Genomic DNA, 17,494 nt, shown 5'->3' on the forward strand with positions numbered 1-17,494 from the left:
AGAAAAGGAATCATCATTAATGGGCTTGGCAACAGCAATGCAGTGGCTTCTTTCCTCAATAATATGGGCACAAATGTCCCATATGATGGCTTCAACTCTGCTTATTATGATTTGTTTGAAGGTTTGAATGCATTCTATGAGAACTCTAAGAATATTTGGAAGGCTACCTTGAAACGGGATTATTTCAGTACTCCTTGGAGAATAGCTTCTACTGCAGCTGCTGGTATCTTACTGTTGCTCACTCTCGGACAATTTATATGCTCAATCATCCAAGTTGTGAAGATGTGAAGAAGTTTTGTCCATGAAATGCTGGTAGGACATAATATTTATTTTACTCATCATTTTTAGAAATTAATTAATTTGTTAGATTGCTAGCAACAACTTGGAAAATTTGAACATGACATGCACAAATATAAGTATTGTTTGAGATACTATGACTTATCTTCACTTTCTTCATCTATTAGTGTAGAGCCTTAGTTCTGAATGCTATAAAAATACACCCTCATATGTACATAATAGAACATACGCAACACTAATATCTTCAACTTCAACACATTTTCATTCTTTACTTTGTTCTTCATTTGCTGAGTTACCTATTGCTTTGTGCTTTGCCAAACTCCTTGCATTTGATAGCACCACATGTGATGTCTTGGATTCTATGGTGATTTCTTGGTTGTTAAGTTGTGTTTTCCTCATTGCTTACTCAGACAAGTTCTCAGAATGAAGTACAAAATCATAGCTCGATGTTATCCCATCCGTGATTTACATGATGTCCAGTGAATTGTGTGATATCAATGTCCTCTTTGCATAATTCAACATTTGGTTGCTTGATTTGGAACAATTTGTGATTTATTATATGAAAACAAGTTCGGTCAAAGAGGATGTGGACTTAAAGAGTTCAATTGTTAAATTATTAACTTTTTTGCAGGAACATATACGGGCTGAGATTGGAGCAGAGTAAGTGATAGATGAGATGAATTTCATGGAACAAAAGTGGAGGTCATGCTATCAACCCGAGGGATTTTGAATGAAGTGATTTTTGTGTCTTTGTTTCTTATTAACATACAATTTTATAGCTTTATTGTTATTGATACTATTGGGATATTAATGGGCTTGTACTCACAAGAATTTATTTATATTTTCTCTCATAACGATAAGTCAGCACACGTGTGATGCCATGATAGGTCTTGAGTTTAGATAAGGTTGTTAATATTAATAATGCATGCTTGGTCCCGCATCCAGCTACCAAGAGTAATGTTGTGATAGTGAAATCAAGGAAACGTCAAATAATGATAAAACTCTGTACGTTCTTGATCGTTGACTGAGTCCATGCAGGACTATAAACAACGAGTCTACGACTTTTGTGGAAGAAAGAAAGAACAGAGATCGACAAGCTTCATTGTGATCTCCTCGCTTCATATCAGTTGATCTTACTGAGAAGTTAGAGACGGTGCGCGGTGGCCAAAACCGAAAGAGTTTGTTTGTTTGGGTAAGCAAAGCATTCACCATCGGTCCATCACCTTCTTTTTCTCTTTGTTTTTTTTTATTTTGTTCCATAATTCTCCTATTTTTATAGCTTATAATATTCTGCTTCATTTATCTTTTTACTCAGCTGTTTACACCTTTTTTTTTTTTTTTTTTTTATGTTATCACGTTGGTTTTTTTTTTTTTTTCTCTTTGAATTTATGCACTTCATTGGTTTGGTTCTTTGAAGGAATTTGAATTGTGATCTACTGTTTTGGTTTTTTTTTGTCAAATCGAAAGAGTGTGATCAAAGTTTAAATTTGCTAGAAAAGATATATCAATTTAATTTTTTTAGTTTGCATTTCATTGATTTAGATTGATGAAAAATTCGAAGCATATAAATTTCTTGAGTTGCTTATTTTTTAATTTTAATTCATTCCGTTAGAACACAAGATTTTTTTGGTTTGAGCTATTTAGTTTAAGGTTTGTGTTTGTGGATTTTATCATTTCTGTATAAATCTTTGGCAATTTTTGTTATAATTTTATATTTTATTCTAAAAATATTTGGTTATTTATCTATCAAGATTTCTGCTTATTAATTTATTAACGTATATAATTTTAAAAAGTAAATTTCATGTTTCATCATGTATGTTTTTGACGATCTTCTATTTGTTGTAATTCCTTTTTCCATTTTTTGATTGTTGTATGATCTATTGTAAGAATAAAATAAAAAATAACATTCATTATTTTACTTCTTCTCAAAAAAGAGAATTTAGATGATGAAGATTTTCATTAGTTGATGGGGTTCTTAACACAATCTTTACTGTGATAGTGTTTAGATAAAAGAAGTTATTATTATAGCTTTCCTCCATTGTTTGATAAAAGTCCTCATTCATGATCTTCTTTGTTTTGAGAACAAGATTTATTTTGTATGTTATAGATGTTTTAATGTTTAAATTTACATCATGATATTTATTCAGAACATGTAGAATAATGTAAACATTATAATATAATATGATATTATGTGAATATAAAATATTAGCTTCTTTTATAATATACTTTGTTTATTTTGTTTTAGTGTAAAAGAAAATTGAGTTATACATTATTATTATATTGGTTACCTGATTTTTTTTTTTTTTTTGTTTGTATATTCTTTTGTATGTTTCAAAATTTGATATGTAATAAAATATATATTATGTAAACATAAAATATTAGTTTTTATAATATATTTTGTTCATTTTTGTTTTGGTATAGAAGATATGACTTATAAATTATTGTCTTATTCTATTGTTTTGATGTTATAATGACTAACTGATTTGGTCTTTTCAAAGTTGATATCTCGGAACTTTCTCAATTTATTTAAATATGAAGTTGCTTAGACTTTATATTTATCTTTTGTATTGATGGATAAAATAATTTTTTTTATTAAATTATTCACACTTTTTTTAATATTATCACGTTGGTCGCCCCTCTAACCTTTAAAAAAACTTACCTGTGCAGTACCATCAATTATCTTTATCTTATTTACTTAATTTGATTTTGTAATTATTGTCAGACTGCTCATCTAATCTCATCATGATCACCCAAGTTAGTCTTGAGCCACGTCTATATGGATAATCTATATATGTGGGTTAATTATTTCAGGGGCTTTTCTAACCATAATCTAATTCCATATGAAAAGTGATACAACCACAAATTAACAAGTTTTATAAAATTAATTCACAAATTGATATAACATTATGTGATACGTTAGATCTACTTTATAATAAAAATAATTTTATAATCTGATATACCAACAAAATTATTTCAATTTATAAATTTATTTTTATATGATTCATTTGTAACTAAAGCATTTTCTGTTCTATAACCTATTAATATTTTTAGCTATACATGATATAAGATTTGGGAAAAAATAAAATAGTAAAATAATTATTAAAACACATACATTTTATAATTGTGAATTCTCGTAATTTTTCTACATGCGGAGTTTTTGATAGAAATTTTCAACTTATCCATTTACACACTTTGATATTGTGAGATGGATAATTATAAGTTTGTCTATAGATAAGCTAGCATCTCAAATTTTCAAGCATTACTTTTTTCCATCTTTCATTAATATAAAAAAAATAATAAATGAGAAGTAACCTATCATTTTCCGCTCTCAACACATGACACTTTTGTTTTTTTCGAGGACAGCCAGATTCCTTCTTCAATGATTGATGTTAACTGTTAAAATACTTTAATATGGATTAAGTCACCCCGTGTGATGCTGTGATAGGTTTTGAGTTTAGCCGAGGTGTTGAATATTGCAGCTTGTCCGGTATCCAGCTACCATGCGTATATGAGTAATACTGTGGTAAGTGAAATCAACGAAACATCCGGATAGATCTCTTTTCTTGATCGTTAACTCCACTCCAACATGAGTACGAGCGTCTTTGTCTCCGTTTCATCACTCGACTTGCTTCATCGGTTCTTTGATCTGAAAGTCTGAGAAGTTAGGGACTGCGGCGACCAAAAGCGAAAGCGTTTCTTTGGGTAAGGAAAACATGACTCGCCATCACCGTCTTTTTCTTTCTTTTAATTTCTTCCTTTTGTTATTGTTTATAACTTATTGATCAGAATCATTTATTATGTTTTTAAAAAAACTTATTATAATTATTTATTATGTTTTTAGGCTTACTCCATGCATGTGTGCTATCTGGACATCTTTGTTTTGAAAATTGAGATATTAATTTATTAGCTAGAATATTGACATTTTTAAGTATAGTTAGTTTGGCTTATAATTCATGTTTTTTTTCTGTATTGATAAGTTACAGCTGTAACTTCGATTTATTAATAAAATGAAGCCTATTTCTATAAATAAAAATTAAAAAAAATTTAAAAAAAAAAGGAAAAAAAAAAGTTCATCAGCTAATACATTGATCAACTCGTTGCATACAAAATAAATGCATGGCTTGCTTGTACGTTGATTTGGGTATTATTTTTCTAGCTAGGTGATCTATAAATAATATATAATATGATATGTTTAATTTACTTTTAATGACTGATAATGGGGTTTTAATTTGTTTATTTATAGTTGCTTTACTAGCTGGGTACTTATTTTAATTCCTTTCTTTTAAAGCCGTTACATGAAAAAAATTAGCTAGCATTAGTATTAAAGTACTCTTATAATTAAGTTGCCCACAAAATTGGCCTATATTTTTATATAACTCTATTGTAGTCATTATTCTTTAATTCTGTAAGCAGGCCGGGAGGAAGCCAATTTATTACATAAGAAGCTAAATTGTGCGATGGAAAAATCAACAAGTTATGATCAAGAAATTCTACAAAAATTGGTAACTGCTTCATCAGTCACAAATGGAAATCATAATCATGCCGAAATTCATCAATTGAATCAAAAAGCTGCAAACAGTTCGAGTAGTGGAAATGGAAATCAACATAGAGAGTTGGTAATTAGCATCAAAGAAATGGCTGAAAGCAGCTTGAACACTCCCTTATCATCAGACCAGTGTTGTATCTACAGGATTCCAACTTTGCTTCGCAAATTGAATGAGGAAGCCTACACTCCTCAGGTTATATCGATAGGGCCTTTCCACCATGGCACCAAAAGATTAGAACCCATGGAAAAATTAAAACTGAAATATTTTCAGAGATTCCTGCAGCGGATTGACTTCAACGTACTGGAGACTTTAGTAAACACCATAAAGCTGAATGAAGAAAGTGTGCGTAACTGTTATGCAGAAACCATCAATTTCAGCAGTGACGATTTCGTGAAATTAATTTTGGTAGATGGGATCTTTATTATTGAATTATTCTACGGAATATGGTCCCAAGGATCAAATAGTGTTGTTCATGAGAACCATATACTGTTAAATGCAATATCGTGGCTGTTAATTATGTTGGACTTGCAGTTACTTGAAAATCAACTTCCTTTCTTTGCTCTTGAGATATTATTCAGGCTTGCAGATGTGCCAGTGCATCCTTCCTTCACTTCGCTTGCAATTAAGGTCTTTGAGGCTAGAGAAGATCAGGAATTTCCTGGAAATCTTGAAGAGCAACCAATTAGACACTTTGTTGATTTGAACAAAGCATTTTTTCTTCCATCATCCAGAAAGCTATTGTCACCACATGAAAGTAATGATCCTGCTATATTAGCTGATCATTTATATACTGTAAGCCAGTTATACGAGGCTGAAATGAAGTTTAAGGTGAGATCATGCAAATGCTTGCTTGACCTAACAAGGCACTTTGCTAATTTCGCCAGAGCATTTTTTCTTCCATCATCCAGAAAGCTGCTAGTGCTACCGGATGAAAGTAATGATCTTCCTAGTGCTGATTATTTATATTCTGCAAGTCAGTTGTACGAGGCTGGAGTGAAGTTTAAGGTGAGCTCAAGCAAATGCTTACTTGACCTGAAATTCACCAACGGAACATTGGAAATTCCATGTATTAACCTGCATGATTGGACGGAGACTACTTATCGAAACATCTTAGCATTTGAGCAATGCCATTATCCACATGAATCACATTTTACAGACTACATTGTGCTATTGAGTTTCCTAATCAACACTCCCAAAGATGCGGATTTACTTATTAGAAAAGGAATCATCATTAATTGGCTTGGCAACAGCAATTCAGTGGCATGTTTTATCAATAATCTGGAAAAGAATATTTTATATTGTAGCTGGAAATGTGCTTATCGTGGTTTGTTTCGAGATTTGAATGCATTCTATAGGAACACTAAGCATACTTGGAAGGCTACCTTGAAACGTGATTATTTCGGCACTCCTTGGAAAATAGCTTCTACTGCAGCTGCTGTTACCTTATTGCTGCTCACCCTCGGACAATTTATATGCTCCATCATCCAACTTGTAAAGATGTGAAGAAGCTTTGTACATGAAGTTCTGGTATGTTGGACATAACATTTTATTTTACTCCTCACGTTTAGAAATTAATTTGTTAGATTGCTAGCAACAACTTTGAAAATTTGAACATAACATGCACAAAGAAAAGTACTGTTTGAAATAATATGCCTTATCTTCACTTTTTTCGTCTATTAGTACAGAGCCTCATCTCTAAATGTTGTATAAATACACCCGCATATTTACAGAACATATACTGCACTAATATCTTCTAACTTCACCACATCTTCATTCTTTACTGTGTTCTTCATTTGTTGATTTACTGATTGCTTTGTGATTTTTCAAACCCCTTGCATTTGATAGCACCACACGTGAGGTCTTGGATTCTATGGTGATTTCTTTGTTGTAAAGTTGTGTTTTCCTCATTCTTTACTCAGACAAGTTCTCAGAATAAAGTACAAAATCATAGCCTGATGTTATCCCATCCGTGATTTACATGATGTCCAGTGAATTATGTGATATCAATGTTCTCTTTGCATCATTCAAGATTTCGTTGCTTGATTTGGAACAATTTGTGATTTACCATATGAAAACACGTTCGGTCAAAGAGGATCTGGACCTAAGAGTTCAATTGTTAAATTATAAACTTTTTTGCAGGAACACATATACCGGCTGAGATTGGAGCAGAGCAAGAGGAGATTAAGCTAGTGATACATGAGATGAATTTCATGCAAGAAAAGTGGAGGTCATGCTATCAACCCGAGGGATTTGAATGAAGTGATTTTTGTGTCTTTGTTTCTTATTAACATACAATTTTATAGCTTTATTGTTATTGATACTGTTGGGATATTAATGGGCTTGTACTCACAAGAATTTATTTATATTTTCTCTCATAATTAATTGTCTTGTTGTATTTCTATATAATAACTTCTTTTTTATTGTCAATGATGGAATGGAAAAAATTATATTTGAACATAAAAAGTGAGGCCATTCAAATATGTTAAGAGCATCTTCAGCCTCAAATGGAGGCCTAACTTTAGCCTTAGATGGAGGCTTAACTAATAGCTTGACTAAAGGCCATACGCAGCTGGACACCAATCTGCATCTTTGGAAAGCCAGTTGACTCTTTCTAGTTAATTCTTTCCTTATTATGTTTGTACACTTTCCTTTTCTGTTTATTGTAATCCTCTCAATTTTGGATATCTTGCAATCTTCTTATTTCTGGAAATACATGTATATATACAGCAATACTATTCTGTAACAAGATAAGTTTGAGTGAATATAAAAACTTCTCTTTTGGTCCATTTTTCGCATGGTATCAGAACCCCTCAGGGTTTAACACCTATTTGTTTTCTTACTCGTTGTTACTATATTGAATTCTGGTCTGTATTCCAACTCCACCTCTTCCTCTTCCAATGCTTAAGGCCGTGGGGGGGCATATCAATGGTTGTGTGGCCTCTATATGAGCAGCAAAAGATGGGCAGGGTGGATTTAGTGAAGGAAATGGCGGATTAGCAATGAAAGAGTCAAAAGAGAGGGTTTTTGCCATTAGAATTGATGCTGTTAGATTAACTTCCTCATTGGATTTCGTTAAATCCATATTTTCTTTGTAATCCCCCTAATTTAGTATAAGAGGGTGGTGAATGGGATCAGACATTGGTTAGAATGGAGAAGTTTTTGTAATCTACAATGATTCGAAGGTGCTCCAATTAAAACTTTGACTAGTCCTTTCAGCGCGCATGCTTAGATGTGGTTTGAGTTTTTCTTGGGTTGTTACATTCTTTGTACAAATTACAACCGCCTTCAGCTTCCTCGCCTTCTGGTTGGCAGTTGGCCTGCCTTTCATGCTTTTGTGCTTTTGTTATTTCAGACATGCAGATAAGTTATTTCCTTACACTAGCTTGATGACCCTCGATGGGTATAAATTCAGCTCGAATAAGAAAATTGGAAATGGTGTGTACCCTTCATGGCATTGCGTTTAGCTAGTTCGAAAGGATATGTTGCATTATGATGAAACCTAACTTCACAAAAGTTTATTTTCTTTTCTTTTCTTTTTACGTGATATGCTCATATTTTTACCATCTCTACCATACTTGTCATGGCATTGTCATCAAATCTGTAATTAATGTTCAGACGAACGAAGAACGATGAATTGAATACATGTGAATATAATTATAATAGCTTGCCAACAAAACCAAAGGGGAAAAAAGCCTATTTGAATTGCCGATAGTAACAAGACGATAGATTTCTTAGAGAGAGAGAGAGAGAGAGAGCAACATCACATATACTTAAATATTTGTATTTGATAAAACAGAAAATATGAGAAACCCAAACAATGGCCAAGGAATGGCAAGCAGGACCCAAAAGTCCTTAACAATCCCAATGAAAAAATAATAGGAAGGTCTTCTACTTAAAATTAAAGAAGACCAAAGCCAACCCTTAAAAAGACAATATTACTTACAAGTTAAATGTATAGGAAGGTCTTCCACTTAAAAAACAGAAAGACCAAAACCAACCCTTCAACTAAATAAAACCTACACAAGCACTAAGCGGCGGATGGGGCTGAAACGTAGTTCACGACGCCAGCCTTGGAAAGCGCTGCCACAAATGCTTGCAGGTTCTTCTGTTCATCCCCTGCTCCAGCCTCTCCTGCAGGCACAGTATTCTTGTAGTCCAATGACTCATCGTTGTATATGTCCCACCATTTCTTCACCAGCATCTTGATGTCTTTCCTGTCCATGTTCTGTTCCTCCCCAGTATACCTCCAAGGCTTTGACCCCTAAAAAACCAACCAAATTCACCATTAGAAGACTATCATTCATAGAAACAACAGTAGTTTATGTTGACCGATTCTCATGCAAGTGAATAAATTGACCGATTCTTGCTCATGAAGACGTTCGTGAGTGGGAGTCTATCATCCTAAGAGTCCTTTAAGTGGTCCAACACTCCTCTATCAATTTAAATTGATCCCATGAAAATAGGATCACGTGGGACACGTAAACACCAAAATTTGATGGGAATTTCGGCTATAAATACATGTGTTTGGTCTCCAAACTCACTCACTCAATTTCCTTCTGTAATACACCATCTAAATAGAGTAGAAAAGAGTTTGGAAGAGCCAAATACAGTGAGAAACGTAACTTTTACAGTGAATTGCATCAATGGCTGGAGGAAAGATTTCTTGGTGTTAAACCCTTCAATTCTCATTTCTAAAGTGTTATTCCGCATTAGAGAATTTTATTTAAGTCTAACAGTTGGTATCAGAGCATTAAAAACCTATGTCGGGTCTATGCCCTTTGTGCTTATAATTTTTTATTTTTTATTTTTAATTATATGCAATGAGGATATTTGTTTAAGTGTAATGACAAAAACGACACGTCGTTTTTCAATTGATGAAAACGACATGTCGTTTTATTCGGTAGTCGTTTATCAAGCATGAAGATAAACGACATGTCGTTTTGAATTTCAGTAAAACGACATGTCGTTTAAGAACTGTGTCTATTTTAAGGATATGGGAAAAACGACACGTCGTTTTTTCCTTCTAGAAAAACGATCTGTCGTTTACATGGTGCAATGTAAAAAAAAAAAAGGAAAAAAATTTTTTTTTCCCATTTTAAATGGCTTGAATAGTGGGTTTTTGGGTCTATGCCCTTTGTGCTTATAATTTTTTTATTTTTTATTTTTAATTATATGCAATGAGGATATTTGTTTATTATGCTCATATTTAGTTTGCATGAATTGATTAATTTTTTACTTTTTACATGCAATTTTTTATGAGTATATAGTTTAGAGCATGAGATTAAATGTTATGCATAATATTATAATCTAGATTGTACAATATTTATGCTTATATTATGAATCTTTTGTTCATAGTTATAACATGTGAATATTAGTTAAAATTATGTAATTTATAATATTAAGCTAGTCTTATGCAATTTAAATGTCTAGTGATCCATATAGTTTTATGTTAATTAGAGAATAGACACAGCATCTTTAATTAAGTAAAATTATAATGATTGATTAGGATCACATAAGGAATATTAGACATTAATTATAATTAATTATGCATAAATATAATAAATTTTATCCCATAGGAATTTTTATTATATTTATATTATTAATTAGGATAAAATATCAAATTATTCATAAATTACCCATAGGAATTATGAATGAAATAAATAATTTGATAGTTTTATCATAAAAGTTTAAGATAGAATACACATCAAAAATATAATATACCTTTTAGAATTATGAATTAAGTAATTATATTGATAAACATCTATCATATGGATTAATTGGATCTACTGGTATTAAAACTTTAGCCCACAGGCAATTTTATGTCATTAGATTCAATTTTTAGGCATGATTTACATTGGTAAAACATGAATATTTATTTAGGCCTCAATTTTAACATAAACATGTAATCTATATGCAGTTATACAACTTACAAATTTTTCAGATATTCGTTATGATATCCCTGAACTTAAGGGAGATAACTATAAGGTCTGGAATGAGAGAATTCTTCTTCATTTTGGGTGGATGGACATAGATTATGCTATTAGGAAAGACGAACCACCAGCTGTAACTGACACCAGTAATGCAGCAGACATCGCACTTTATGAGCGATGGGAGCGATCTAATCACCTAAGCATGATGTTCATTAAAACTAGAATATCAGCTGGTATTCGTGGTTCTGTCGATCAGCATGAAAAAGTCTGAGACTTGCTAAAAGCCATTGATGAACAATTTGTCACTTCAGACAAGACATTAGCAAGCACCCTAATTATGAAGTTCTCATTCCTAAAACTCACCAGTGTGAAAGGTGTGCGTGAGCACATAATGCAAATGAGGGACAATGTGGCTCAATTGAAGAAACTCGAGGTTGAAATGTCGGAGTCCTTCCTGGTGCACTACATCCTGAACACACTCTCGCATCAATATGGACCCTTCAAAATCTCTTACAACACACATAAGGATAAATGGTCAATTAATGAACTCATGACCATGTGTGTTCAAGAGGAAGGGAGACTGATGATGGAACAAGGTGAAAGTGCAATGCTGGCAACGCATGGAAAGGGCAAATATCAAGTCAAACTGAAGGGAAAAGGCAAAATACCTCCCCAAGGTGGTATTAAGAAAGATTCCAAGTGTTTCTTCTGTAAAAAGAAGGGACACATGAAGAAGGAATGCGCCAAATTCCAGAAATGGCTTGCAGACAAAGGTAATTCGACATCACTTGTTTGTTATGAATCTAATATGGTTAATGTCAATATTAACACATGGTGGATTGATTCTGGATCAACAATCCACATTTTGAATTCTTGCAGGGTTTGCAAAACCTAAGGAAGCCAGTGGGAAGTGAGCGAAGCATCTTATCAGGAAACAAGATGGCCTCGCATGTGGAAGCTGTTGGAACTTGCTATTTAATTTTATCTAGTGGTTTTGTTTTAAAGTTAGAAAAGACCTTTTATGTTTTAAGTTTTTCTAGAAACTTGATTTCAGTTTCAAGACTACTACCTTTTGAATATTCCTTTAATTTTTCAAATTCATCATTCAGTTTATTTTATAAATCTGATTGTGTTGGGAATGATACTTTTTCTGATGGTCTTTACTGCATTAATTTACAAAACAATACCACTTATGATTCAATGCATGTTCACACTGGCACTAAAAGATGTGTTATTAATGAGGATTCCTCTAAATTATGGCATCGGAGATTAGGCCATATCTCCATAGATAGAATTAAAAGATTAGTAAATGAATGGGTACTTAATACTCTGGATTCTACTGATTTTGAGACTTATGTGAACTGCAAAAAGGGAAAGCAGACCAACAAGTCAAAAAAAGGTGCCAATAGAAGTTCAGACATATTAGAGATCATACATACTGATATATGTAGTCCAGACATGGACTCATATGGTCAGAAATACTTCATCTCTTTTATAGATGATTACTCACGATATATGTATCTCTACATGCTTCATAACAAGAACGAAACATTAGATGCCTTTAAAATCTTTAAGGCTGAAGTAGAGAAACAATGCAGTAAACAAATTAAGATCGTGAGATCAGATAGAGGTGGAGAATATTATGGTAGATACACAGAGAATGGACAAGCACCTGGGCCATTTGCAAAGTTTCTTCAAGAGCATGGGATTGTTGCCCAATACACCATACCTGGTTCACCGGACCAGAATGGTGTAGCAGAAAGAAGAAACCGAACATTATTGGACATGGTGCAGAGTATGCTTAGCAGCTCCAATCTTCCAAAATCATTGTGGGCTGAAACACTATAGACGGCAGTGTATATATTAAATCGAGTTCCAACCAAGGCTGTTTCTAAAACTCCATTTGAATTATGGAAAGGTTGGAAACCGAGTTTGCGACATATGCGCGTTTGGGGATGCCCGTCTGAGGTGAGAATTTATAATCCACAAGAGAATAAACTAGACCCAAGGACCATTAGAGGGTATTTCGTTGGATATGCTGAAAGGTCTAAAGGTTATAGATTTTATTGTCCATCTCACAGTACTAGGATTGTGGAATCAAGAAATGCAAAGTTTCTTGAAAATGATTTGATCAGTGGGAGCGATCAAACCAGGATCATAGTTTCTGAGAATGATCATTCAGAATCTCAACCTTCCACTTCAAGTGATAGATTGGTTATTGTTTACAACACCCCTCAAGTACCAAATGGTGTTGAACTACCAATCATTGATGTTCCACAAGTTGCTGACAACACTCTAGTAGATCAGGTAGTTCAAGAGTTGCCAACAACTTTTGAACAACAAGTTGAACCACATACTACTTCTCAGGAAGATGATGGTGCAACATTAAGAAGATTTGTTAGAGCAAGGAGATCAGCAATTCCTAGTGACTATGTTGTATATCTGCAAGAATCTGACTACAACAGTGGAGCCGAAAATGATCCCGAGTTATTTTCACAAGCCATGAGTTGTAAAAAATCAGAATTATGGTACAATGCCATGAAGGAAGAGATGAATTCCATGAAGAGTAACGAAGTCTGGGATCTTGTTGAGTTGCCTAATGGTGTAAAAGCCATTGGATGTAAATGGGTCTTTAAAACCAAAAGAGACTCATTAGGCAACATTGAGAGATACAAGGCAAAACTCGTTGCTAAAGGATTCACTCAGAAAGAAGGAATCGATTACACGGAGACCTTCTCTCCCATATCTAAGAAAGATTCCTTGCGTGTTATTTTGGCATTAGTAGACCATTTTGACTTAGAATTGCAACAAATGGATGTGAAAACAACATTTCTCAATGGAGATCTAGAGGAGGAGGTTTACATGAAACAACCTGAAGGATTCCCCTCTAGTGGTGGTGAGCAATTGGTTTGCAAGCTCAAGAAATCCATATACGGTTTAAAACAAGCATCTCGCCAATGGTATTTGAAATTCCATAATGTAATTCCATATGTGGATGACATTTTGCTAGCAACCAATGATAAGGGTTTGCTGCATGAAGTGAAACAATTCCTCTCTAAAAATTTTGATATGAAGGATATGGGTAAGGCATCTTATGTCATTAGCATTAAGATCCATAGAGACAGATTTCGAGGCATGTTGGGTCTATCTCAGGAAACCTATATTAATAAATTTTTGGAGAGATATCGGATGAAGGATTGTTCACCAAGTGTAGCTCCCATTGTGAAGGGTGATAGGTTCAATTTGAATCAATGCCCAAAGAACGACTTTGAAATGGAACAAATGAAGAACATTCCATATGCTTCTGCAGTCGGAAGCCTAATGTATGCTCAGGTCTGCACAAGACCTGACATTGCATTTGCTGTGGGAATGTTGGGACGATATCAGAGTAATCCAGGTTTAGACCACTGGAGAGCTGCAAAGAAAGTAATGAGGTACCTTCAAGGGACCAAAGAATACATGCTTATGTATAGACGAACGGACAATCTGGAAGTAATTGGCTACTCAGATTCTGACTTTGCTGGCTGTGTTGATTCACACAAATCAACATCAGGATACATATTTTTTATGGCCGGTGGAGCTATATCATGGAGGAGTGTCAAACAGACTTTGACTGCCACTTTCACTAATGAAGCCAAGTTCGTCTCTTGTTTTGAGGCTACTTCACATGGTGTATGGCTTAAGAGTTTCATTTATGGGCTTAGAATTATGGATTCAATCTCTAGGCTATTGAGAATGTATTGCGACAATTCAGCTGCTATTTTTATGGCTAAGAACAACAAAAGTGGGAGTCGGAGTAAACACATCGACATTAAATATTTAGCCATAAGGGAACGTGTTAAAGAAAATAAAGTGGTCATTGAGCACGTGAGCACTCAACTAATGATCGCTGATCCTTTGACTAAGGGCATGCCACCGTTGAAATTCAAGGATCATATAGTGAATATGGGACTTGGTTCCATTATGTAGTTTTTCATTGTATGAACAATGTTATTTTTTAATGAAATTCTTAATCATTTTGATGTTCTTTTCTCATATTAATATGCACCTTAATTTATTTTTGAGAAAATTCATCTGTATTGGACAAAGAATAAACATAGGGTTTATTCATTAAGAAATTGTTCCCACATAAATTGTAAAGAATGAATACATAGTAATACATGGAAGGTAATACTCGTCATTAGAGGACCTATCGCCATGATTCATGTATTTATTACTTAAATGAAGATTATTGATGGGTTTAAGATAAAATCTTAAACTAGGAGTGTGGACCAAGTGGGAGAATGTTGACCGATTCTCATGCAAGTGAATAAATTGACTGATTCTTGCTCATGAAGACGTTCGTGAGTGGGAGTCTATCATCTTAAGAGTCCTTTAAGTGGTACAACACTCCTCTATCAATTTAAATTGATCCCATGAAAATAGGATCACGTGGGACACGTAAACATCGAAATTTGATAGGAATTTCGGCTATAAATACATGTGTTTGGTCCTCAAACTCACTCACTCAATTCCCTTTGGTAATACACCATCTAAATAGAGTAGAGAAGAGTTTGGAAGAGCCAAACACAGTGAGAAATGTAACTTTTACAGTGAATTGCATCAATGGCTGGAGGTAAGATTTCTTGGTATTAAACCCTTCAATTCTCATTTCTAAAGTGTTATTCCGCATTAGAAAATTTTATTTAAGTCTAACAGTTTATACATAACTCTTGTTCTCATAAAAAAAAGTGGATACTCACAGCAGCACAGTAGTGAACAACTTTGACCTTGTCAAGCTCGATGTTCTCTGGGTGGCGCCACATCAAAGCCAGGACAAGGTTGTAAACTGGAGGGATCGGCTTGTAAACATCCCTAAAGAACAAATTCAGAAAGTCCTGCAAAAATCATAAATATATATTTGGGTCAGATATTGATTTAATTGACTAAAAACCACTCTTGAGTCCTGAAGTTTCGAGAGTTACTGCTCAGCAAAAGGGGTAGGAGGGGTAGTTTGAGTGTCCTGAGGAGGTCATGGTATGTGGTCATGTTGGGTTCATACACAAACATGCCGGCATTGAAGTAGAGGGGAGGCTTGGGGCCTAACTCAGCAGGCCACTTGACCTTGTCTGGGCACTACTGGCAGTAACCAACCTTGTATTGTGGACTGTGGCTCCATGTTTTCTCACAGAAGCAATCCATCACTGCATAGAAATAGTTGTCCGGGAGATCAAAGAGGTGATCTATATTCTCAAACACTTGGATGTCTCCATCTAGGTAGATCATCTTGCTGTACTCCACAAACTGCAATTTCCATCGTAGCAAAACTTATAATTAGACTCCACTCACAAAGATATTGAAACTCATGCGGGTAGGAAAGAAGAACAAGAAATTTTGTTTCTTTAACAAAAAATTATGTCACCGTCAAGAATATTTTAGTGGTGGCAGACAATATTCTCTGTCAATTTCGTATACACTTTCACAGGAACAGCAAATATATATAACAAGAGGTGAAAAACAGGTCAAAGCAGAAGTAAAAAGATTGTTTGGTTGCACAAGCTGACAAAAGACAAGCTTGGCTTCCTTTTCAAATGAAGAGAGAGATTCAAAGGATTCAAATGGATATGTTTCTAGAAAAAACTTTTTCCACAATATCTGGATGAGGAACCGAGCCGACTAATCTACTTTTATTTGAGATAAAACCAAGCCTTATCTAGAACAGAGCACAGGCCCTTAAAACCCCGTAGCACGTGTCACAACCCCACACGCAATTTAACTAGCAGTGACATAAAGCAGAAAATACGTGTAAACCATGAAAAATTAGAAAATGAATTACTGCTAACAAAGCATGCATACCTCCCAAATACGAAGCTTGGAGTAATTGATAACGTAATATGCCATGGCAAACTGGGTTTGGTTCTCAGGTGGGTAAACCGGCTCAATCTCCTTCACTATGCAGCCCTGAGACACCAAAATGGGCACGTTCGGCAAGATTGCCACCACCAGTGGGTACATACTCTTTGCCTTTCTCAGGCCCTTTGCTAACCCAACCACACCTTTCACGTAGTCCTCGTTGCCGGCCAAGAACGTAACGTATGCCCTGGTGGGCATGCTGCCGGCCTTGGTTAGCCCGATGGTGGTGATGTCAGGAACCATTTGAAGTTGGTTTTTTGGAGAAATTAAGGATGATATGAACAAAGACTGATTGAACGGATTTGATCAGAAGGCTAGCTTTTAAAGTGTTTGGTAAGGAAGAAAACAGTTTATTTTTCTAGGAAAATGAAGAAAAAGGGTAATGAGGATGAGGTTTCGGAGTTGAGAAAAGAAAATGGTTTTGTTTGTTCGGATGATGAGAAAATGTGTTTGAGAAGAAAAGGTTTGTAGTCAGAGTGAGATGGATGTTTTGTGTGGAGGACTTGGAGCTTGGGGGTGGTGGGGGTTTATATAGGATTTTGGGTTGATTTGATTAGGTGTAATGTTGAAGATTATGGTAATTAAATAATAAATATTAAATATATTTCTTCTCGTGACTTGTCGGTAAGGAAGAGCTCGTGCTACCAATTAAACGGCATCGCTTAGACAAATGTGGTTCTAAAAAATTTATAATTCTACCCATGATGACTCTCGACGTTACTTTATAAATTGCAGTAAATTAATTACTTATTGTAAAATCCACCAATTGGTCCTAATAGTTTGACTACACTTCTCAATTTTAAGAATAATTTTTTTGGTTAATAAAAA

At 34.3% G+C, this 17,494-nt stretch overlaps 1 protein-coding gene and 1 pseudogene across 3 annotated transcripts; one reads left to right on the forward strand and one right to left on the reverse strand.

The window, feature by feature from the left end:
- The first annotated feature begins 1,364 nt into the window (after positions 1-1,364).
- LOC108987737 (UPF0481 protein At3g47200-like) lies at positions 1,365-7,335 on the forward strand. Of its 3 annotated transcripts, none has more exons than XM_035693661.1 (4): positions 1,365-1,489; positions 3,743-3,999; positions 4,685-6,371; positions 6,984-7,335. In XM_035693661.1, exon 3 carries the CDS (start codon positions 4,755-4,757, stop codon positions 6,345-6,347), a length of 1,593 nt encoding a protein of 530 aa, XP_035549554.1. In that variant the 5' UTR covers positions 1,365-1,489; positions 3,743-3,999; positions 4,685-4,754; the 3' UTR covers positions 6,348-6,371; positions 6,984-7,335. The 3 variants fall into 3 exon arrangements, with proteins under 3 accessions (XP_035549554.1, XP_035549553.1, XP_018816269.1); XM_035693660.1 differs by having other exon boundaries at positions 4,708-6,371; XM_018960724.2 differs by having other exon boundaries at positions 4,711-6,371; positions 6,984-7,334.
- A 1,536-nt stretch (positions 7,336-8,871) lies between these two features.
- Positions 8,872-16,909, reverse strand: LOC108987741 (annotated as a pseudogene).
- Positions 16,910-17,494: the final 585 nt, after the last annotated feature.

The sequence above is a fragment of the Juglans regia genome, chromosome 8 (assembly GCF_001411555.2).
Source record: "Juglans regia cultivar Chandler chromosome 8, Walnut 2.0, whole genome shotgun sequence".
In the NCBI taxonomy this organism is placed as follows: domain Eukaryota; kingdom Viridiplantae; phylum Streptophyta; class Magnoliopsida; order Fagales; family Juglandaceae; genus Juglans; species Juglans regia.

Bases quoted from the DNA above. Each gene is read 5' to 3' on its own strand.
- LOC108987737 (XM_035693661.1), top strand. From the start codon at position 4,755: ATGGAAAAATCAACAAGTTATGATCAAGAAATTCTACAAAAATTGGTA.